This window comes from Rhincodon typus, chromosome 1, assembly GCF_021869965.1.
Source record: "Rhincodon typus isolate 14 chromosome 1, sRhiTyp1.1, whole genome shotgun sequence".
In the NCBI taxonomy this organism is placed as follows: Eukaryota; Metazoa; Chordata; class Chondrichthyes; order Orectolobiformes; family Rhincodontidae; genus Rhincodon; species Rhincodon typus.
In genome coordinates, this window is record NC_063332.1 from 53,991,536 (window position 1) to 54,017,358 (window position 25,823).

General features: G+C 40.5%; 1 protein-coding gene across 1 annotated transcript in view; it reads left to right on the forward strand.

The window, feature by feature from the left end:
* Positions 1 to 25,823, forward strand: part of LOC109931667 (protein unc-13 homolog B) — a 287,923-nt gene that overhangs the window by 38,864 nt on the left and 223,236 nt on the right. The window contains exons 2-3 of the mRNA XM_048595579.1: positions 7,558 to 7,631; positions 8,386 to 8,443. Of these exons, the coding sequence (XP_048451536.1) occupies positions 7,558 to 7,631; positions 8,386 to 8,443 (132 nt within the window). The remainder of the gene's footprint in view (positions 1 to 7,557; positions 7,632 to 8,385; positions 8,444 to 25,823) is intronic.

A 25,823-nucleotide genomic window follows, 5' to 3' on the forward strand; every position in this document is an offset into this window, starting at 1 on the left:
TCACTTCCCTAGCTTCCCACAAAGTTCTGGAGTACACCTGATCAGGTCTTGGGGATTTATCCACCTTCATGCATTATAAGACACCCAGCAGCACCACCTCTGTATTTTGGACAATTTTCAAGATATCACTATTTATTCCCCCAAGTTCTGTAGCTTCCATATCCTTCTCCACAGTAAACACTGATGCAAAATTCTCATTTAGCATCTCCCCCATCACTTGCAGTTCCACACATAGGCAGCCTTACTGATATTTTAGGAGCCCTGTTCTCTCTCTAGCTACTCTTTTATCCTTATGTATTTGTAGAATCCCTTTAGATTCTCCTTAACCATATTTGCCAAAGCAATTGCATGTCCCCTTTTTGCCCTTCTCATTTCCCTCTTGGGTATACTCCTACTGGCCGAATGTTCCTCTAGGGATTCACCTGATGCCCTATGCCTGACATATGATTCCTTTTTCTTGACCAGAACTTCAATTTCCGCCAGCGTTCTCTGCACCTACCCTTCTCACTAATAGGAACGTGTCTCTGGACTCTCGTTACCTCATTGTTGAAGTCTTCCCATTTTCCACCCATCCCTTTTTCTGCGAATATCCGCCCCCAACCAACTTTTGAAAGTTCTTGCCTAATGCCGTCAAAATTTGCAAACCTCCAATTTAGAATTTTAACTTTTAGATCCGGTCTATCCTTTTCCATCACTATTTTAAAATTAATAGAATTATGATCACTGGCCCTAAAGTGCTCCCCCACTGACACCTCAGTCACTTGCCCTGCTTTATTTCCCAAGAAATGGTCAAGTTTTGCTCTTTCTCTCGTAGATATATCTGCATACTGAATAAGAAAATTTTCTTGTACACACTTAACAAATTCCTTTCCATCCAAGCCCTTAACACTATGGCAGTCCTAGTCTATGTTTGGAAAGTTAACATTCCCTATTATTACCACTCTATTATTCTTGCAGATATCTGAGATCTCCTAACAAATATGCTTCTCAATTCCCACTGACTATTGGGAGGATCTATTGTACAATCCCAATAAGGCCATGATCCCTTTCTTATTTTTCAATTCCACCCAAATAACTTTACTGGATGCATTCCCTGGAATATCCTTCCTAAATACAACTGTAAGTTATCCCTAATCAAAATGCCACTCCCCCATCCTCTCTTGCCCCCCTTTCTATCCTTCCTATAGCATCTATACCCTGGAACATTTAGCTGCCAGTCCTGTCCATCCCTGAGCCATGTCTCTGTAATAGATATGATATCTCAGTCACATGTTCCCAACCATGCCCTGAGTTCATCTGCCTTACCTGTCAGGCCTCTCCGATTGAAATAAATGCAGTTTAATTCATCAGTCCTACCTCATTCTCTACTGACCTCCTGCCTGCCTTGACTATTTGACTTGCTCCTTTTCCCAACTGCACCAACCTCAGACTGATGTCTTTTTTCACGATCCAACTGGGTTGCCCCCAACTAGTTTAAATTCTCCCGCATAACTGTAGCAAATCCCCTGCCAGTATGTTAATCCCCTTCAAATACAGGTGCAACCCGTCCTTCTTAAACAGGTCACTTCTAGCCCAGAAGAGATCCCGATGATCCAAAAATGTGAATGCTTCTCCCCTGCACCAGCTCAGCCACGCATTCATCTGTTGTATCCTCTTATTCCTACTCTAACTAGCTCATGGCATCAGGAATAATCCAAATATTACTATTCTTGAGGACCTGCTTTTTAACCTCCTGCCTAATTTCGTATATTCTCTCCTCAGAACCTCATCTTTTTCTCTTCCTATGTCGTTGGTTCCAATGTGTATAATGACCTCCTGCTGGCCCCTCTCCCCTTTGAGAATATTCTGCACCCTCTCCAAGACATCTTTGATCCTAACACCAGGGAGGGAACAGACTGTTCTGATGTCTCGTCGTCGGTTGCAGAAATGTCTGTCAGTTCCTCTGACTAGAGAGTCCCATATCACAATCAATTACTTGGAACCCAACATATCCCTCGTTACATTAGAGTCAGTCTCGATACCAGAAACTTGGCTGTCAGTGCTATGTTCCTCTGAGAGTCCGTCATCCCCTACATTTTCCAAAACCCATACTTGTTTGAGGCTACTGGGATGGCCACAGGAGATTCCTGCACTACCTGCCAACCTCTCCTACACTTCCTAGAGGTAACCCATCTACCTCACTGTATCTGCAATTTTTCTACCTTCCTGAAATAGGCATCCATCACACCCCGGTTTCTCTGACTTCCTCATTGAGTCTAACTGCTACTCCAACCTATCCATGTGATCTGATAGGATTCGCAACCAGGCCTATTTCCTGCAGGTATAGTCATCAGGAACGTTGAAATTCTGCCTAATCTCCCACATCTGACAGGAAGAGCACATCACTGTATTAAAGGCCATATTTGCACCTTAACAATCTACAGACCCAGAAAATACAGTCTTGCTGCTTTAAAAACACTTCTCTAGGATAACCTGGTACCTATGTTTTATACACAGAAGTTGCTGGAAAAGCTCAGCAGGTCTGGCAGCATCTGTGAAGAAAATATCAGAGTTAACGTTTCGGGTCCGGTGACTGTTCTAGGGAAGGGTCACTGGACCGAAACGTTAACTCTGATTTTTTCCTTCACAGATTCTGCCAGACTTACTGAGCTTTTCCAGCAACTTCTGTTTTTGCTCCTGACTTATAGCACCCACAGTTCTTTCAGTTTTATTACTTACGTTTTATATTTTAATAAACTTTAATCAAGAGTTATCATGAAAGTTATAAGCATAAAGTTGACTAAAGTGAATTGGTGGATAGATGAGCAGGAAAGACAGTAAGCTAGCCCTGGCAGACATTTGAGGAGGTAATTTGTGACTCTCAGCATAATATACGCTCTGGTAAGGAGGAAAGATTTGAAGAGAGCGATTAACCAACCATGGCTAACCAAGGAAATTAAGGAGACCATTAAGTTGAAAGAGAAAATAAAATGGAGGCCAAAGTCTGTGATTGCCCTCGAGGCTGGGATAGATTCACAATCTGGCAAAGGAGTACTGAAAAGATAATCAAGAGACAATAGGGCAAAGTAGTGAGGAATATAAGTACAGTAAATAAGAACTTCTTTAAATATAAACTATGAACTATTCTTCTGTTTACAACTTGTCAAAGTGTGCTATTCACTTGAATTGTACTTTTCTGAGCATTTAGATTTTTGGGATGTGTGTGATCGTAAATAATCCTTTTTTTAAAACCATGAAAATTGCTGCTGTTATTTAAATTGACTGTATTCCAAAGTCTCCCTTTGCGGAAAAGAAAAACTGATTATGAACAGTAAAGGAAAAGCTACAAGCGTGTGAGTGCCTGCCTGATCTTGTCTGTAGGATCAACAGTCTTCTCCCACCAATAATGGTGTGGACCACTTATTGTAACCTTTGTAGTAAAATTAATTTTGAATAGATATTCTTCCTGATAAATGGTAGATGTTTATAAAGAAACAAAGTGACTTTTCCTTGAGTTGAGATTGTTTCAGTAGCACCAAATGGCACTAGTGAGAGGGTTTATTGAGCGGTGCAGTGTCACTTGCTTTAAGATTATGAGGAGCAAGTGTTGGAACACGTGTATTGGGTGTATTTTCAGTTTGTGGTGTTGAATTTTTGATGCTTGCTATTGGAATGCTGTTAACATAATTAGTTTTAGGTTGATTGAGTACTGTAAGCATTCCATCTGGACAAGATCCCGCTTGTCTGTTGCTGATGAAAAATTAATGGCTCTTTCTCTTTGCTGGTATGGTCTTTAATTACATTTGATCAGGTTCTGTATGCTTAGAATTCCTGGTGTTGACCTGATTTCACAAAATCTCCTTGGCTATTCTGATGGAAAAGATGTTGGGCTGAATTTTAACTGGCAAAGGAATGTGCTTATATGCAGATGGGGGTTATATCCCCAGAAAATGCAGTTGTTTTGGAAACATGCTGTGATTTCACTTAGCTTCTACTTCTACTGTTGCCCATTCAGAAATGCAGGAAAGCCCCAATCTGTAGATGTGGCTAGAAGGAAAGGAATGAGTGGAGCTGGAAACTGTGCTGTTCTGAGGAGTATTGTGCAGGAAAAATGCTGGGGAAGTCAGTCTATGAAGTTCAATCCTGAAAGTAATATGCCAGTCAATGTTCCTTCTCTCCTGAGATCTTGTGGCACGAAATCCATGTGCAAAGAACGAAGCTCCTGTTGCTCATGGCATCTGCCACTTCCAGCTGCATGTGTTGATCTGAAAGTCTAGTATTTACCTCCCACCTATCGAAAATAATATAACTCTATCAGGCCCCACAGCCTACAACTGGGAAACATCATACAACCAGAGTGATGTGTATTACATTGCCTTTCATTTGCCATTCCTGAAGTCTCATGAGTCTGGAAAGCACCCATTTGACCTCTACCACATCTCAATAATTGAAATCCTTCCATTGACAGGTACAGGTTGTTTATTATACTTTACCTCTGTGACTGATCAGGAAACCTGAAAGTGGGATGCTTTTGGTGCGACAGAGTTACAGCCATGGCAAAGTCCACTTCAGCAGCTATTGATTTCATAACCCGATGTTCCTCCCTTAACCCTCCACCTTCGCTGTGGGAGATTGGAGCTAAAATTCTGCCCCTCTTTCTAAATAATTGTCTATGGCATATTATAGCTGTTTTGAGTGCTCAGTAACAGCATCAATCAAGGTGAGGCAGCTGAGTATAGAGACTCATTTTTTTTTGTTTATTGAAGTTTGCCTTGATGGCTAATGAATAATGCCACTAGCGCATATTTACTTCCCATTTCAGCTGAGGCAACCTTGGAATCTGCCTCTTCACCCACTCTAGCGAGTAGAAAGTGACAACCTGCACTGACAAAAGAATATGTGCAAAATAAATGGTTCAGGATAAAGCATCAGCAGACAATGTGCCAAGAATCCTTCAAGTAGAGCACACATACCATAAACCTTATTAAGTCAGTGCAAAGGTTTAATGTGAGTGGAGATCGTTGCTGTCAAATCTTATCCATTTCTGTCCACTGTATAGTTACACATTCAATTTCATTAGCAACAATAGAAATAGGTGACAAATGTTATATGGGCACAAAGTGAAACTTACTGATTAAGCTTCAGCTTAATATCAGTTATTTTAATTCAGTGATAATACATAGTGAATAAGAGGCTACCTTTCTACTGTGAGCTTACACAAATAATGACTAAAATATAAGACACAACTCCTGTTTCTCTAAGGAGGAGAGTGGACTAAGCACTTATTGCCCATCCTTCGTTACTCTTAAGAACGTGAAGTGTCTTTTTCAGTACGACTAAGTAGCTTGCTCGGCTAGTTCAGAGCACAATTAAAGATTAAACCACTTTAAACCAGCTCAAGCTGCTTGAGCTATCCATTTGGAATGGACCTCGTTTTACCATGTAAAACAGTGTCAGGGGTGTGATGAGGCACTTAACTGGCCCTTAATTGTCCACCAAATAACTTGTATTTGACGAAGGGCAGGCTGCCAGAAACTTTTATACAGAGTGAGTGGGAAGGTGACATGTTGGATTTTACAAGCTTTCTGCCTTCAAACTCATCTAGCTTAATGTCTTCTGTGAAATGCATGTAATAAGGTTGACTATTAATGGTAAAGGTATATCTTCGTAATAAGCAATTCTGCAAATACTTGCTTTTTAAAACTTTATTCAGTCTCTTTTCCAGGAATATGTTATTTTTTTATTTTTGTTAGTATGCCAGTAGTTTACTCAAGTTTAATGGGATGAAAGCCATTAAAAAATGCCTTGCTTTGTATTTGATAAAGCAATTTAATCAGAAATCCTCTTCACCTACAGCAAAGATGCTGGACATGCACTGTAAGATAAAACAGTACGTTGTGTGATTTTAAATAGAGTGTGATTTTTCTTTTGCAGTGTGTCTTGTTCTGAGATGGAATGTGTTTTGAGTGAGTTTGAAGATGTTAAATTAACACAAGTTGTTTCCTTTGTAGAAAAAAATTTCACTATAAATGTCACGTGTGGTGGTCTGCAGAATTTTAATTTGTTCCTTGGTATGTTCATGCTAAAGTGAAACTCTGAACGGCCTATTCTAAAATAAAGTTTGAAGTAAAAACATTGGGTAATGTCATTTTGTGAATGTTTTAATGACCAAATTTATTTGTTCTGGTGTAGGTAAGCATGACATCCTCTGGAAGTGTAGTACTTCCAAGTACTGGCTTGCATTAAGCCATTGTAGTATTTAACATTCTCTTTGACACTTTGTCTGTGTTGACTTTTCTACTCAAAATATCCCTGACCAAAAAAAATCTGCAATATTAAAATGAGAAACTGCATTCTGTGAACAGACACTTCCAAGGGGTTCTTTCGGCTCTCAGTATTTTCTAATATTGAGCATGCAATTTACATTTCTTCCCCCACCAGGTTTATTTTTAACTCTGCATTCACATTAGAATTTCTCTTCCTTTACTAGTATCATACCTTTGAGATGATTAGAGAGGATAGTCTTTATAAATTTTTCTATCTTATCTGTAGAGATCACTGGGACTTGCTGTTGTGAAAACACTGGCAAATGCCTTCCTTGGATAGAAGTCATTCTGCCAACTTGACAATCCCTCTCCCACCTTGTATGGTGAAACCTGCTCCATGAGCACCATCTTGCAGTTTGACAATGAGGTCTAAAGGAATCTTAATTATCCACTGGTTAGGCAAGATAATTGGGAAAAGCAAGCACACAATATGAGTAGCCGGTGCTGCAATGGTAATGTTGCTGGACTAGTAACCCAGAGGTCCAGCTTAACTCTCTGGGAATGTGGGTTTAAATCCCGCAACAGTGGTTGGTGAAATTTAATTAAACAAATCTAGAATTGAAAACTTATTTCAGTAATGATGATTATGAAACTACCATCAACTGTTGCAAAAACCCAGGTGGTTCACCAATGTCCTTTCTTTTGGGAATGAAATCTGCATCTTTATCTGGTCTGACTTATATGTGACTCAGATCCATAGCAATGTGGTTGACTCTTAACTGCACTCTGAAATGGCTCAGCAAGACACTCAGATCAAGGGCCATTAGTCATTCCAATGGCATCCACACCCCATGAAAGAATTTTTTTTTTAAAGACTGTTCACTGAATGCAGAAGTAGTGACCTAGTCAGGAGGATAGAAAGTAATATTTATTTAAAATATCTGGAAGAATTAAAATCATACTGAGATTCTGTTAAGATGCACCCCAGGATCATGGCGATAATTTCCCCTCCAAGTGTTTGTGTGAGGAGAAATCAACCAGAGGCTTAATATTTGGTAAAATCAGAAGACTGGTCACAGTGGCTGTTTTTGCTTCACAAGACTGGCTTCAAGACATCACCTGGAAAAAAAAAGTTGACTCTTGAGAGGAGAGGAAGAGACTATAAAATATAAGACCTAAATATTTCTCAGTGCCACATTTTGAAGGTTTTTTTGTTTGTTGTGTTTTCTTTTGGTCAAGAAGATTTGATTTACAATTAGAGAAAAATTACTTTTCTAAACTTTTAATATCTGCAGTAATATCTTATTTACAGATATCCCAGAAGAAGAAGCAAAATATTGGACTCAGAAACTAGAGCAGTTAAATGCACTAAGAGACCATGATGAGGTGGGTAAAGGAAATAGAGCAATCATCTGTGCTAATCCGGTGTATAATACAATGCCAAACTGATGTTTGTAACATGAATACAACATTAATAAATTGTTTCAACAATCATATTCTTATCAGTGGCAGTGTCAGAGGCAGTTCCTGGCTTGTACCATGTGAAGTGCTGTATAGATGGGCTTCAAATATGGTGCCAGTGGTGTGAACAGCAGAAGGTCCTGACAACGGTGAACACTTCTGCCTGTCCTACTGCGTTATTCCTGAGAAGGGCTTTGTCGAGCAGGATGCCTAATTAATGAGGTGAAGAGTAGATGATTACATGAGGAAAGTTGCAGAGTCCAACAGCAGGCTGGATACCATGCCGGAAAATGGAAAGATTCAACTTCTGCAATTCTCAGACGAGATGTCCATTTTTCCCCCACCAGTGCTTATGTTGCACTAGGCATAAAGCCAAAATTAACCCCCTAAACTTGACACCAGCAATCCAGAACAAAATCCACAAAGTTACCAGTCGAGTGTTCTGTCTATTTTGCTAGTAGCATGGTTTCTTCAGATTGTGTTGATCCATATGAATCTTTTGGTTGTTTATAAATTGATAAATTCAAACCACATTCTTAGTAATTATATCTGAAGATTTTAATGATGCTGGTACGACTAATACACCAGTATTTTTACTGCTCCCGTAGTGGTATTTTTAATGAAAAATAATATTTGATTGTATTTTGATTAACTGTTCACTTTCTTGTGTCATATCCAGTATTCAATCAGTGAAGAAATCCAGAAGAAATCTTTGCCGGTTGCTCCCTCACAGTGTTGTAAGTTTTCTTTCATAAAAAATGATTACCATCAAGTTTCTTGCAGCTTGAATCACTGTTCAGTGCTTGCTTAGGAAGATTTTTTCTTTCTCATATCACAAAAAGCATTTTTTTCTTACATTCACTCACAGCCTTTTATTTGAAAATCATTGTTGGATAATCCACTTATGTTGTATTCAGAATGCACCTTTAAGACATCTACTGTTTGTTTTAAAACAAACACTAAAGTTCCACTGGACGTACATTTGTTGCTTTGCTTTTTCAGAAAAATGTTTCCTTTGTGTGTTGAAAGAGGGGAACATTATTGATGCATAGCGATGCATATCACTTCTAATGTCCTTAGGCATGCACACTTAGAAAATGTGGACAGTTTTCAATGCTAGCAAACTTGTATTAGTTTTTGACAAAATTAATACCATACAAGTAAACCATATAATGGAATTATTGATTTGGATTATATGTTTTTAAAGGGTTTCAAATTTGTTCAAAATAAATGTAGGAATTTATTGCAACCATTTAATTCCTGTAAAATACCACGAGCAAAGATACATAGAAATAATGATTAGTATTTATCTAATTTCTTTAACTTTAAGAAGTAGAATCTTAGTCATGGAGATATGAGGAGTGATCCAGTTGAAACTTAAAATTCTTATGGGGTTGACAAGGATGCTGGGTGGATGTTCGGTTTGGCTGAGGAGACTACAGCAAGAAGCTGCAGTCTAAGAGTAAGAATGAGGGCGAGGAGAAATTGATCTCCCCGAGGGTTGGGAATCTTTAAAATCTTCTATACCAAAGAACTCTGGAAGATAAATTGTTGAGTATATCCAAGGCAGAGTTTCATAGATATTTGAATGTTTGGGACTAGTGCAAGAAAGTGGAATTGTTTGCTGAACATATGCAATGGGGAGTAGGCTTGAAGGGTTGAATGTCCTACACTTAATCTGATTTCTTAGGTTATTTTTATGTTCACTTGTGGCAAATTTGAAACACTTTCGAACAGTTTATTGTGGTGAAGGCACTACAATCAGAGTTAGGAGGTCATATTGCAGCTGTACAGGGCATTGGTTTTGCCACTGCTGGAGTATTGCGTGCAATTCTAGTCTCCCTTCCTAAAGGAAGGATGTTGTGAAACTAGAAGTAATTCAGAAAAGATTTACAAGGATGTTGCCAGGGTTGGAGGGTTTGAGCTATAGGGAAAGGCTGAAAAGGTTGGGGCTATTTTCCCTGGACCGTCGGAGACTGAGGGTGACCTTATAGGCATTTATAAAATCATGAGGGGAATGGTTAGGGTAAATAGGCGAGGTCTTTTCCCTGTGGTATGGGATTCCAAAACTAGAGGGCATAGGTTTAAGGTGAGAGGGGAAAGATATGAAAGGGACCTAAGGGGCAGCTTTTTAACACAGAGGCTGGTGTGTGTATGGAATGACCTGCCAGAAGAAGTTGGGAGGCTGGTACAATTACAACATTTAAAAGGCATTTGGATAGGTATATGAATGGAACAGTTTAGAGGGATGTGGGCCCAATGCTGGCAAATGGGACTAGATATATATGAGGACAACTGATTGGCTTGGATGAGTTGGACTAAAGGGTCTATTTCTGTGCTGCATATCTCTATGACTCTAAGTTACATGCTGAGTCTAATATAAAAGTACATTAATTATTGTTTTTCTTGTATTTTGATCTATTGTCTGTAAGAATGTGAAACGTTGAATTATGTTAGCCCTGATTTAAGCGTTAATAATTGCATATTATTTCTGTAATTTCTTCATGAGAACTACAAATATCTAACTTGAATTATGAAATGTGTCATGCTATTTGAAAAATATGTTATGAAGGATTTGAAAAATGTGTTGGACTGACTAGACAGTTGTAAAATATGGCTTTGCACTGAATGAAATATATGCTGGACCAAACTTAAAACTGTTGTGGCTCTCTGCCCTTAGCTTTCTTGTGCTAACGAAACTGACTGCTGAATTATACATGGCATGGCAGACTCCAAATAGGTAGGATTGTTGAAATCAAGGTGGTTACTTGGCTGCTCAGACTTAAACTTTTTATCCCATTTCAAATGTCAACATCGGGATCTTACAGTCAAATGTAACACCATCCTAAAGCAAAAACAGGTCTCAAGAGTTATACTGGTCAGTGTCCTGTTATGTCAGAAGGATGGTAATGGCATTTTAGTTGGAGATTGAGCGGGAGAACATCTGAAGTTTTCCATTCAGTCTAATTCAGGACTGTAGCTATTCTGCGGACAGAAGAGACTCTTCCACGTAAGTGTATATTTGCCTTCGCAAGTCCAGAAGGAATAAAACTGCTCTCCAGGTTCTGCAATTACAGCGTGGCCTCTTTTGCCCCTCCCAAAAGCTTGTCTATGATTCACCTGCCCATTTATGAGCCTTCACAAGGCTGTACACCTGAATCCTTTTGGCTGCTTGCTGGCCAGTTTTTGCTATATCTTTTTTGGTTGCATTTTCAGTCAACCCCACTGTTGCCTGCCTGAAACCCACCTGTTGGCTAATTCTGAAACTATCCAATTAATATGGAACTATACAATGAAAAATTTTTGTTTTTCAGTGCACGAGTAGCAGTTAATTGGTATAGTCTTAAAATAATTATGGAATTTCAAGGAGATCAAAACTGGGAGCTAAATATTCAGGGATATCTGACTTTTCAAAATGACAGACAGTAAGGAAAGGGTGGTGAGGTAGTTTTGTTAGTACGGGATAGCTTAAGTACGATAGCAAGAAATGATCTTCGATCAGAAGATGTAAAATCCATATTGGTGGAAGTAAGAAATAACAAGGAGAAAGAAGACACTGGTAGGAGTAATCTGTAGGTCTCCTAATAGGAGCTGTATGGGAGAACAGAGAATAAATCAGGAGATGAAGACATGTGAAAAAGACAGTATGTTAATTGTACCTGACTTGGATTTTCATGTACATTTGGAAAGTCAGATTCGCAGATGTAGCTGTGAGGAAGAATTCATAGAGTATTTTTGGTATGGTTTCCTGGAACAATATGTTGTGAATACAATGCCAATCAGGCTATTTTGGATCTGGTGATGTATAATGAAGCTGGTTTAAAAAATGATTTCAGAGTAATGATCCCCAGGAAACTGACCAGAACATGGAAGATGAGCATTCAATTTGAGAAGTAGAAACATAGCTGTTTGCAATCTACAATCTGTGCTACATGGCTGATTTCTAGATTTACTTCTAGATTTCTTAGTTATTACATGTCGGTAACATAAGATTTTTATTTTGATTCATTTTTAGTTCTTTCATAGTAAAAGACATTTAGATAAGTACATGAATAAGAAATGTTTGGAGGAAAATGGGCCAACCACAGGCAGGTGGGACTAGTTTTCTTTGGAATTATGGTCGGCATGGACAACTTTGACCAAAGGATCTGTTTTCACACTATATGACTGTATGAATGAGGGCAGAGTTCGCTGAAGTGAACTGGGAAAGGAGTTTAACAGTAAAGACAGTTGAGAAGCAATGGCGGATGTTTAAGGAAATAGTTTGTGGTTCACAAGAAAGATATATCCCAGTGCGTAAAAAGGATTTTAGTAAGGGGATAAGCCAACCATGATTAACCAGGGAAGTTAAGGATAGCATCAAATTAAAAGAAAAACATTCAGTGTGGAAAGGATTAGTGGTAAGCCTGAGGCTTGGTAAAGTTTCTAAAAGAAAAGCAAAAAATATTTGAGAGTACATTTGCAAGTCATATCAAGACTGAAAGCAAGAGCTACTATAAAAGAAGGAAGAGGGAGACTAAAGTGGGCATAGACCCTCTTAGTGAGTGTGGCTAGGGAAAGAAGAAGGAACTAGAAAATGGCAGAAATGTTGAATGAATACTTTGCATCAGTCATTCCAGTAGAAAATATTAATAGTGTTCCACAAGTTCTAAATAATGAAGCAGCTAAAGGGAAAAATAAATAAACGCAACAATTATCACAAGAGAAAAAGTGCGGGTAAAACTCATGGGACTGAAGATTGATAAGTCCGTTAGACCTAATGGCATGCATCCTACGATGTTAAAGCAAGTAGCTACAGAGATAATATATGCACTGGAAGTAATCTTCGAGGAATCGTTCGATTCTGGATAAGTTACAAAGGATTGAAAAACTGCCAATGCAACACTTTTGTTTAAAATGTGAAGACAAAAAACAGGTTTGTGTCTATTATCGAGGAAACATTAGAGTCCATTATAAATGATGTCATAGCAGAGCATTTAGAAATGCATAAAATGATGAAGCAGAGTGAGAAAGGCTTCAAGAAGTGGAAATTATGCCTGAACTAGAACACAGAACAGAACAGCACAATAACAGACCCTTCAGCCTGCCATATCTGTGTGTCAATCACGTTGCCATTCTAAACTAATCCCATCTGCCTGCACATGGTCCATATCCCTCCAATCCCTACCTGTTCACGTGTCTGTCCAAATGTCTGTTCAGTGTTGCTATCGTTTCTGCTTCTACCACCTCCTCTGGCAGCATGCTGGAGGTACCTACCACCACCTCTGTTGTATGTCAGGTATGATTTCCTCTTCTTGAAGCCTTTCTGAATTTGATTGATCAGATTATGCATTTCTAAAAAAGAAACTTGTCTTGCACATCTGCTTTAAACTTTCCCCTCTCACCTATGCCCCCTAGCATTTGACATTTTCACCTTGAGAAGAAGACTACAACTTGTCCACCTTATCCACCGTGCCTCCCATAATTTTATATACTTCTATTGCCCCTCAGCCTCTGACACTTTAGTGAAAACAATCCAAGCTCCTCCTTATACCTAATACAGTCCATTCCAGGCAACATCCTCTTTTACACCGTCTTCAAAGCGTCCACATCCTTGCTATAGTGTGGCAACCAGAATAGTCCACAACACTCAAAGTACTGTGCGCCTAACTAAAATTTTGTATATCGGCAGCATGACTTGCCAACTTTTATATTCAAAGCCCCAACCGATAAAGGCAAGCATGCCTTATCCACTTGTGCTGCCACTTTTAGAGAGCTATGGACTTGGACCCTCTGTTTATCAGTGCTCCTAAGGGTTATGTCATTTACTGTATGCTTACTTCTTACATTTGACCTGTCAAAATGCATCACCTTACTCTGGTCAGGATTAAACTCCATCTGCCATTTGCCTGCCCAACTTTCTACCTGATCTATATCCTGCTGTATCCTTTGACAACTTTCCTCATTGTCTGCAACTCTGTTAGTTTTTGTGTCATCTGCAAATTTACTAATCAGACCACCTACATTTTCATCCAAATCATTTATTTATATGTTACAAGCAACAGATGTCCAAGCATTGATCCTTGTGGAACACCACTGGGCATAGACCTCCAGTTAGAAAAACACCTCTCCATAAGTACCCTCTGTCTTCCATGACTAATCCAAGTTTGTATCCAAATTACCAACGCACCTTGATCCCATGTGGATCTTTTGGGCCAGTCGAACATGAGGCACCTAGTCAAATGCTTTAGTGAAGTCCGTGTAGATACGTCCACTGCTGTGTCCTCATCAGTCATCTTCAACACTTCCTCAAAAACTTAATCAATTTGTGAGACAAGACCTCACTGCACAAAGCCAAGCTGACTGTACCTAATAAGGCCATTCTTTTCTAAATGCAAGTAAATCCCATCCATAAGAATCTTCTCCAATAATAGCCCCTTTATGGCCCCTTTTAATTCTCCTAATTCCTTGTTTAAGTTCTTCCCTGTTCGCTTTATGTTCTCCAAGGGCCTTGTCTGATTTCAGTTTTTTAAATCTTATATATTCTTCCATTTACTTTTTGACTAAAGTTCCAATATGTCTTGTCCTCCAGTGTTCCCAAATCTTGCCATCCTTGTTTTGCATCCTCATAGGAATGTGTGGGTCCTGAACTTTGATCAACTGACTTATAAGGAACAAAGAGAAGTACGGCACAGGAAAGGGCCCTTTGGCCCTCCAAGCCTGTGTGGATCATCATGCCCTAACTAAACTAAAAAACAAACTTTCTGCCTTTGTTTGGTCTATATCCCTCTATTCCCTCCCTATTCACGTAACCATCCAGATACTTCTTAGATGTCGCCAACGTGCCTGCTTCCACCACCTCTTCTGGCAGTGTGTTTCACTCTCTGCATGAAAAACGTCCCTAGCACATCTCTCTTAAACTTTCCCCCTCTCATGTTGAGCTTGTTCCCCCTTAATTGAAACTTCCACCCTGGGAAAAATCTTCTGACTATCCACACTATCTATACCTCTCATAATTTTGTAGACATCAATCAGGTCTCCTCTCAGCCATCATTTTTTTCAGTGAAAACAATCCTAGTCTTTTTAACTTTTCCTCACAGCCAATGCCCTTGAGACCAGGCAACATCCTGGTGAACCTTCTTTGCACTGTCTCCAAAGCATCCCTGTCCTTCTGGTAGTGTGACAACCAAACTGCACACAATACTCCAAATGCGGCCTAACAAGGGTTTTATATAACTGCAACATGGTTTGCCAACTTTTGTATTCCATGCCCTGGCTGATGAAGGTAAGCGTGCCATATGCCTTCTTAATCACCTTCACCACCTGTGTTGCCACTTTTAGGGAACAATGGACCTGCACAACCAGATCCATCTGTATGTTAATGTTCCTAAGGGTTCTGCCATTTACAGTATAATGCACACCTCAATTTGATCCTCCAAAATGCACCACCTCACATTTGTCTGGATTAAACTCCATCTGCCATTTCTGTGCCCAAGTCACCAATCTATGTATATCCTGTTGTATCCTTTCTCAATCGTCAGCACTATCAGCAACTCCACCAATCTTCGTGTCATCTGCAAACTTACTAATCAGACCACCCGCATTTTCCTCCAGATCATTTATATATATATATACTACAACAACAGAGGACATATGACTGATCCCTGTGGAACACCACTAGTTTCTGGTCTTTATTCTGAAAAGCACTCTTCCACCGCTACCCTCTTTCTTCTATGACCAAGCCAGTTTTGTGTCCATCCAGCCAGCCCACCCCGAATCCCATGTTTTGTACCAATCTGCCATGTGGGACTTTATCAAATACCTTACTAAACTTCATATAAATTACATCCACAGCCTTTCCTTCATCAATTACCTTTGTCACCGCTTCAAAAAATTCAATCAAGATGGTGAGACATGACCTTTCCCGTACAAAACGGTGCTGCCTATCACTAACTAGTCCACTTTCTTCCAAATGTACACATATCTTGTTCCTCAGTATCTTCTCCAGAGCTTCCACACCACAGATGCCAGGATCAGCAGCCTATAATTTCCTGGATGATCCCTGTTTCCTTCCTTAAACAAGGGAACAACATTGGCTTATCTCCAGTCCTCTGGAACCTCACCTGTGGTCAAAGAGAATGGGAAGATATTTGCTAATGCCCCAGCTATTTCTTCCCTTGCCTCTCGCAGAAACCTGGGATTGATCTCATCTGGCCCTGGAGACTTGTCTACCTTAATGCAATTTAGGATGCCCAAAACTTCCTCCTTCAATATATTGACATTCTCTAAAGTAATCACAGACTCATCCCTGACCTCAACAGCAGTCATATTCTTCTCCTTGGTGAATACGGATTCAAAGTACTCTTTAAGGATCTCTCCCACTTCCTGTGGCTCCGCGCATAACTTGCCTCCTTTGTCCTTGAGTGGGCCTGTCCCTTGCTACTCTCTGTCTTCTAATATATGCATAAAAAGCCTCGGGATTCTCCTTGACCCTGTTTGCTAAAGACATTTCATGGCCCCCTTTTAGCCTTCCGAATGAACTTCCTTCCTAATTTCTGTATACTCCTCAAGGTCTTCACCAGTTTGTAGCTGCTTGGACCTAATGTATGCTTCCTTTTTCCTTTTGATTAAGCTTACAATTTCCCTTGTTATCCATGGTTCCTGAATCCTGCCATTCCTGTACTTCAGTTTTGCAGGGACATGCATGTCCTGCACTTTAATCAATTGGTCTTTAAAAGCCTCCCACATGCCAGATGTAGATTTGCCCTCAAATACCTGCTCCCAATCCACGTTCCCCAGTTCCTGTCTAATTTGGATGTAATTGGCCTTGCCCAATTAAGCACTCTCACCCGACGGCCACACTTGTCCTTGTCAAAATCTTATGGAATTATGGTCACTAAGCCCAAAATGCTTTCCTACTGAAACATCAATCACCTGTCCTGGCTCATTCTCTTGTACCAAGTCTAGTATGGCCTCCTGTCTGGTTGGATTGTCAACATACTGTCTCAAAAAGCCCTCTTGCACACATCTAACAAATTGCTGTCCATTCGAGCCCCTGACTCTAAGGGAGTCCCAGTCAATAAGAGGAAAGTTGAAATCATCCACCACAACTATCCTGGCCTTTTTCACACCTTTCCAGTATCTGACTACGTACCTGTTCCTCTGTCGATAGAAAATTCCCAACATTGTGATTTTACCTTCCTATTCCTAACCTGCACACATAATGCCTCACTGCAAGATCCCTCCAATGTGTCCCCCCTCAATACAGCTGTGATCTGATCACTAATCACAGTGCAACTCCCCCACCCCTTTTGTTCCCTTTCTGTCCCATCTGAAACAGCGATATCCTAGAATGTTAAGCTGCGAGTCCTATCCCTCTTTTAAACATGTCTCCGTCATAGCAATAACGTCATAATTCCATGCAGTAATCCATGCTCTTAGTTCATTTGTCTGACCTGTTATACTTCTTGCATTGAAGTAAATGCAGTCCAGACCTCCAGTCCCTCCGAGCCCCGCAACTTTGCTCTGCCTGCTCTTACTCTGTGCTGTGCATATCTCAGTCTCTCTTTTGTCCCAGTCCCTCCACTTACTGTACTGGCCTGTTGTTCTGGTTCCCACCCAACTGCCACACTAGTTTAAACCTCCCGAAGAGCTCAAACCTCCCACCCAGGATATTGGTGCCCTTCCAGTTCATGTGTAACCCATCCTTCTTGTACAGATCTCACCTTCCCCAGAAGACATCCCAATGATCCATATATCTAAAGCCCTCCCTCCTACATGAGCTCTGGAGCCACGTGTTTGACTGTACTCTCTCTCTCTCTCTCTCTCTCTCTCTCTCTCTGTTCCTAGCTTCATCAGCCCGTACTGCCCTGGTAGTCCTGCTTTTTAGCTTCCTACCTAAGTGCCTGAATTGTCCTTGTCCTTGCAGGATCTCTTCCCTTCTTCCTACCTGTGTCATTTGTGCCAATGTGGACAATGACATCTGTCTGTTTTCCCTCCCGTTTCAGGATGTCCTGTATCCGCTCAGAGACATCCGGGACCCTGGCATCAGGAAGGCAACACACCATCCGAGATCAAAACCGAAAGAACTGCGGATGCTGTAAATCAGGAGCAAAAACAGAAGTTGCTGGAAAAGCTCAGCAGGTCTGGTAGCATCTGTGAAGAAAAGATCAGAGTTAACGTTTCAGGTCAGATGACCCTTCCTCAGAACGTTGTGTTCCTTGGAGTTGCAGCCCCTTTTCGTGGCTTTCACCTTCTCTTTGACAGGGGTGTAATCCATCTTTGTCAATTCTGTACCTGAGGTGTGTTAACCTCGGTGATCGGGGACACATGTTTTCCCTTTATAGTTGGATGCCAACATCAGAAAAATGCTAAGATCTCTCCCAAACTCTCCACATGTTCCTTTGCTGTGGCTCCTAAGTTTAAAATATCATCCGGTTAGACTACCGCTCTGATCACCCCTCAGATGATGTTCTCCATTACTCTTCAAACAATGGCTCAAGCTGAAGACACCCCAAAAAGGGAACCTCCAAAATGGCAAGCAAGTGTACTCATACAGTCCTTCGTGAGTATTTATAGTAACATAGTCGCATCCATTTGGAGGTAGGTGCAGCTCATATTCAATTTAGAAAATATGTGACACCGTCAGCCAGATTTTCATACCCTATGCCACCCATAGAAGAATTGCATCTGTCAACTCTTAATCCCCACAGAGACAGACCAAGTTGTCAGGTTTTACAACTTGGATTACTAGTGTGGACCAGTCAGTACATTGTACAGAACTATGAGCCCAGTTCCGCTCTGCATTCCAATTTGGCCTCTACTTTGACATATTGGGCATGGGGGACCGGTCATGCCTTGAAGTATTTAGTCCAGGACTCTGGGTCTATATTGATCTTGGTCCTGGCACCTTTTATCTTCCCAGTGGTCTCTTGGAACACATTGGTATACTTCCCAATGATTTAATATCGATTGCCAGTACCCATTTTAAAGATCTGTGGGCAATGCAGGAAGATTTTCCGTAGCCAATCCCTTCTCGAAAGGTTAGGACCTGGTCTTTACACCCCAGTAAGGGTAGCCGCATTGTCTGTTGCCCATGTGTAACTGGGTTTATAGTGGTCCTAATAATACATAAGGGCTCACTAGTGCAGCGGTTAATCTAGCTTTGTTGTCTTGCAGGCTTACAGGCAAGAAGCTCCATTGGAGTTTCCCAAAGGTTTGCTCCCCAGTAACAGATACAGTAGTACCTGAGTCTACCTCCATGTCAAGGGGGTGCTCATTTGCCTGGAGTTTTATCTCATTTGTGACCACTTGGTAAGCAGTAATGTTATTTAGCAGTTTTAATTCCTTATCCTTGGACTGATTTATTTGTAAAGCCCTAACTCAACGTGGCATCACCCTTTGACCTGGGCAGTACGCAATTTGCCGCTTCAGTAGCCTTGTTACAGATGGACCTTCTTACTACAAGTGCGGCATAGACATTCTTGTTTCTCACTACATTAATGAAAAACTTCCCACCCAGTTCTGAAACCTTGTGGCCTCTGACTCCAATCGCTTTCCTTAACCAATGGAAGCCACAGGTGTTGTCTGCTTGGGACATGGTGACTTGGCTCAATAGCAGGGGGTAGCCCAAGGCTGAGGATGTCACCATCTATCTCTGCAGCTTCTGAGCCCCTGTCTCAACTTTTTTGGCAGGAAAAGACCAGTTCTATGGCTTTCTTGAGGTCCAGATGTGGTTTGGTCAGTAACTTTCTTTGTGTCGCAATACTCACAAACTAGCAATTCCTGAATTGCTGACCCATACTCAGTTTTCTGCCAATTTCTACAGTCTCATCAAGAATTAACGAACGGGTTCTCCAGGAAGTCTATTTGCCATGTGAAATTGGTAATGTTGCAATATGGTTTGTTGTCATAATGGTCTGCTACCATATCTATCAGTTTGTCAGGGGATTATGACTAGCGAGTTGCTAGGTAGGTTAAACTCTTTAGAATGCTGAAAATCGGGGCTGCGCAAGCAGTCAGAAAAATTACTTTTAGTTGGCGATCCCCTTCTTTCCAGTTTGCCCAAAAAATGTATCTTATTCTTCCGACAGACATGAGGCCAATCCTCCCAATCCATCGCAAGGTTCTAATTTCCTAAACATTCTTAGGAAATTTGACGTTTTTCATATTTCCCTGTCATGATCTTACAGGTTTCATTCGAAGGCAGGTCTATCTGAAACTTTTACTCTTGTCACAAATGTAATAGCTCAGCAAGACCAACTGAAAGGGTTGAACACCAAAATAGTCCCACTACTAGTGGTGTACATAGGCTAGTCCCAACCTAGGACAGACCAATCCCTGGGTCTGCTTTATTGTGTTTTTCTTTGTTTTCTATACCCAAAAGTGTTATCACACACAACTGAATATTTTTTTTTCTCCCTCCATCATCAAATCAACTGTGGCATTTCTTTTTCTATCTATTAACCAGTACCAGTAAATCACCTGTATTTCCAAATTGAATATTTCATATGCAAAGCTTGTTAAGGTCAGAAATCACACGACACCAGGTTTTAGTCCAATAGGTTTATTTGAAAACACAAGCTTTCGGAGCCTCGCTCCTCCTTCAGGTCTTGGAGAGAGAGGTGGCTTCAGACACAGAACTTATAAGTTAACGATCAAAGGGTCACATCGCTGATGAGGATGTATTAAACAAATGTAAGATGCTGTTAAAGCTTTAATCATTTGGAAGGTTTTAATTGATTAATATGGATATGTAAATCCCCGAATTTTTTTCAAGTCACTGCCCTGAGAGAATGGAAGATTTTATCAGTGTAAAGAAGAGATAACATTTCAGGTTAGACAATGCATGTTAGGTGTGAAGCCTTATTTAGAATCTGGTTGTGTTTTGTTCGGAGTCAGACTGGTTTAATTTCCAAAGTAGGAATTTATAAAACACCACATTGACTGTCTATAAACTTTGTCATTTTTGAACAAAATAGAATGTATCTGCAAGTACAGATTCACCCCATCGATTTATGTGTGTGTGTGTGTGTGTGTATCCATCTGGCTGACTGTGTGTGCGGTAGTGTGTGGGTGTACGCGGGAGAGTGCGTGCGCACACACTGGAGAGTAAAAGTAGTGTCATGCAGCAGAAATCCTTGGGCCTAAATAATTTACAATATGTATGAATAAATTGGACCACAAAAGAGAATATACTATTGCCATGTTTGTGAAGGGCACAAAAATATGTGGGAAGTGAAGTAATGAGGATGGCATAAAGAGCCTACAGAGGGATATAGATAGGTTGATTGAGTGTCAGAAAATTTAGCAGATGGAATTTTTTTTTATTCATTCATGGGTTGATAACATCGCTGACTGGATCAGATTTATTGCCCAGAGGGCATTTAAGAGTCAACCATGTTACTGTGGGTCTGGAGTCACGTGTAGGCCTGACCAGGTAAGGGTGGCAGGTTCCTTCCCTGACGGGCATTACTCAACCAGATGGCTTTTTTTCAACAATGGAGTCATGATCATCATTAGACTGTTAACTACAAATATTGTGGGAAAATGATATCATGCACTTTGGCAGGAAGAATAGAAGAGCTGAACATTATTTAAATGGAAAAAGACCACAGGAGGCTGCAGCACAGTGGAATTTGTGGGTCCTCGTGCATGAATGATAAAGAAAAGACATCCAATTCAGCAGACAATTGCAAAGTCAAATGGACTATTGGTCTTCATTTAATAACCAAAAGTGTGTCATAATAAGAAAGGCTTGCTAAAACCGTGCAAGGCACTAATCAGACTAGAACTTGAATAATATGAAGAGTTATGATCCCCTTAACTAGGGCAAGATATACTGGGGTTGGAGGCAGTTTGGAGAAGGTTCATAGGTTGATTCCAGATATGGAGTAGTTTTCTTAGGAGGAGAGGTTGAATAAGTTGGGCTTGTATTTGTGGAATTTAAAAGAAAGAAATAAGACCTTATAATATTGTTACAAACAATGTTCTTAGCTGGACTTGACAGGATAGCTATGTTGGGGTTGTTTACTCTTGTGGAGAAGCCATAACCAGAGGGCATAATCTCAGTGTAAGGGATTGCCCATTTAAATCCAAGATGAGGAGGAATTTGTTTTCTGAGGATGAATTTGTGGAATTGTTTACTGAAGAGGGCTGGGTCATTAAGTATTCGAGGCTGAGATATACAGATTTTTAATACGTAATGAAATTGAAAATTATGACATGAAAGCGGAGTTGAGGATTATCAGATCAGCCATGATCTCAGTGAATAGTGAAGCTGGCTTGATGGGTGTAATGACCTGCTTCTGCTCCTACTTGTTCTTGTGATCCTGTCGTCCTTGGATAATAATTGCATTTAAGGAAAATTGGTACTGACCTTACGAACTGTTATAATACCAAAAACATCCCTAGAAATTCAGGAATAATAACCAGAAATTCAAAAAGGGCTGTTTATTTTCAGGAGGTAGAGATAACTGAGATTCTGTGAGTTACAAAATATTTAACAGCTGCGTTATGGAGGCAAAGAGATTGTGGGGGTTTGAGGGTTTGGGGGTGTGTACATGTTGAATTTAAAAGCTTAGGTACCGTAGGGTTGGGTGATTTGAAGCTGGGACTATAGAGGAGGATAGTTCATAAGGGAGGCCAGGTGGGTCCATAACGGAGGGTCAGGAATGGAGGCCATTGTTGTGTTGGTCTCTCTATTGTGGCACTGACTTGGTCAATTAAGGCTCACTTAAAGTTTTCATTCTGTTCCTTTTGCTATTTTAGCAGAGGTGGGGAAGGGCTTACTTCAAGCTCGTAACTCAACAGCTTTAGGGTATCGGCTACTACTGAGCAATCGCTGGGAAGGATACCTTCTATTGAAGTCTACTGTGCTCATCAGGGGCAGCCCACAACCCCTCACACCTCCAGGGTAAAGCATCCTTTAACCACTCCTCACCCTCTTGGTCATTCAATCCAAGCCTGAAAACCCCTCATTCCATTTTTGAGCAAGCTAGTCAGGACTTGCCATCAGAATGGGGTTTGTCTATAGTTCTAGCAACGGCTACAGCTTGAACATTGCTCTAGAGAGTTCAGAGCTGCCAGTATTACCATTGACTGTCAGCTCTGTAAGATGGGTTTTCACACCTGGAAGTCTTGCCCTGAGCTAATTAATCTCCTGTCACATGTTAAATGAATGCAGGGCAGTCAGTATCAGCAGGTTGCCTTCCTTAGCGACTTTGTATCTGTCTAGGTAAGAAAACCTGCCGTCTGTGCTTAAATTAAGAAAAAGCTGTAACATCATCTTTTCCAATCATCTTTTGCCAATCTTTAGAACCATATATTCCTTTATTCCCCTTTTATTCCCTACCAGCTATAAGCTTTAAAATCTTTTAAGGGCTTGGTGTAATTGTTCATGCACCTAATGTTTTCAATAGTAACAAATGTGTGATTCTGGATGGCAGTTAAGGATCTGAAAGATTCATATGCAGTCAAACTGTACTTCTGGAAATGAGAGTTTTTCTTTATCTTGTGTTTTTCCACCTCGTTTAAGCCTCTGTTCAGTAAAAACCATGTGCATAGGAGGTGTGGTTAGTAAGTTTGCAGATGACACCAAAATTGGAGGTGTAGTGGACAACGAAGAAGGTTACCTCAGAGTACAATAGGGTCTTGATCAGATGGGCCAATGGGCTGAGGAGTGGTAAATGGAGTTTAATTTAGATAAAAGTAAGGTGCTGCATTTTGGAAAGGCAAATCAGGGCAGGACTTATACAGCTAATGGTAAGGTCCTGGGGAGTGTTGCTGAACAACGAAACCTTGGAGTGCAGGTTCATAGTTCCTTGAAAGTAGAGTCGCAGGTGGATAAGATAGCGAAGAAAGCATTTGGTACGCTTGCTTTTGTTGGTGAGTGCATTGAGTATAGGAGTTGGGAGGTCATGTTGCAGCTGTACAGGACATTGATTAGGTCACTATTGGAATACTGCATGCAATGCTGTTCTCCCTGCTATAGGAAGGATGTTGTGAAACTTGAAAGGTTCAGGAGAGATTTACAAGGATGTTGCCTGGGTGGCACAGTGGTTAGCACTGCTGCCTCATAGTACCAGGGACCCAGGTCAATTCCAGCCTTGGGTGACTGGCTGTGTGGAGTTTGCACATTCTCCCCATGTCTGCGTGGGTTTCCTCCTGTGCTGCGGTTTCCCTCTCAGTTCAAAGGTAGATTGGCCAAGCTCAATTGCCTATAGTGTCCGTGGATGTGTGGATTAGGTGGATTAGCTGTAGGGGTTGCACGGATAGGGTGGGGGGAATGAGTTTTGGTGGGATGCTCTTCAGAGCTTTGGTGTGGACTTGTTGGGTTGAATCAATGTTTTCACACTGTAGGGATTCTGTGAATGACTATGAATGCCAAGGTTGGAGAGTTTGAGCTATAGGGAGAGGCTGAATAGGCTGGGTAAAAACCAAAAGAACTGCAGATGCTGTAAATCAGGAACAAAAACAGAAGTTTTTTGGGTCCGAGGACCCTTCCTCAGAACTTCAGTTCCTCCAGCAACTTCTGTTTTTGTTCCTGAATAGGCTGGGGCTGTTTTCCCTGGAGTGTCAGTGGCTGAGGTTTATACCTTAGAGGTTTATAAAATCATGAGGGGCATGGATAGGGCAAGGTCTTTCCCCCAGGGTAGGGGAGTCCAAAACTAGAAGGCAGAAGTTTAGGGTGAGAGGAGAAAGATTTAAAAGGGACCTAAGGGGAACTTCTTCATGCAGAGGGTGCAGTGTTGCATCTAAGGAATGAGCTGCCAGAGGAAGTGGTGGAGGCTGGTACAATTACACATTTGAAAGGCATCTGGATGGGTATCTGAAAAGAAAGGGTTTAGAGGGGTATGTGACAAATGCTGGCAAATGTGACTAGATTTATTTAGGATATCTGGTCGGTATGAACGCGTTGGACTATATGATGTGAAGGTTTTGCAACTGATACTTTAGACCAACCAGAGGAGCCCTTAGAAATAGCTGAATGAATTTTTTTATTTTTTTTTGCTTCTGCGCTGTGAGAATGTTTTAACTGTGAAGAAATTTGAATGAAATGCAATTTCTATCACCATGTTGAGTGGAATATTGATGCAACAATTCTTTGTCACCTGAATATTATTTTTTTCAATCATGTTGAACAATGTATCTTAAAGAAATTAAATAGTGTCATTTTAGGTCATGGCTTAACAATTTTGCTCTGGAGTAATGCAATAATCTAGTTCGTATTTAGTCAATGCACATACATATAAGGACATAAGCATCAAAGTTTCCACGAACAATAATGACCGTACGAATATTTCTGTCTTATCTTTTTAAGTTGTTCGCCTATTTAAAGTACCTTGTTATGGGAAGGAAGGAGATGAGATACATTAAGTGCTTGGAATATAACTTACCCTCAACAATTAACAGGCTGTAGTGAACGAACAAAAGATTTTATTTTTGAATTGTTATGCTATGTTGCATAATTGTATTAGCAAGGAGTTAAAACATTAAGATTTCTATCTGGAACAAAGACAGTTATACCCCTTGTTTTGCTGAAGTCTTCTTTTTCCCCTTCTTTGCCAACATTTGCATCCACCAGGCAATTGGAGTTATTTCGGATGGGGAGAGCAGCAAAGTATGTAATGATTTATTGCTCACAAGTACCTTGACTCCTACATTAGCATGTTCCAACTGGAGAGACCTGGAGTATTCATGCAAATAGGGGATACATACATCCCTCATTGTATGATTACATTATTTTTTTCCCCTCATGTAGTTGCCACCAGCAAAGCTTGCTTTTCTTCTCTGCAATGTGCGATGTGCAGTCATCATATATTTGTTTCCTTTTGTTGTATTTGAAGAATGACAAGAAAAATAATGTATGCATGAATTTTATCAAATAGAGCCTGCATGAACCCTCTCAAAGCTACAGTTTCGCTTTGATATCTGCACATCATGGCATCAGAAAGAGTTGTAATTAGATATCTAAACAATATATCTGATTTCTATGTAAGTAAATACCTGACTGTACAGGAAAATTAAAATGCTTTACCTCTTTCTTTTGATGTGCAGAGTGCAGAATATTTAGCATAAAACAGGTTTTTTTTCATTTAGTTTGAAATTTTTTTAAAAATCCAGTGCTGAAAGATGGTG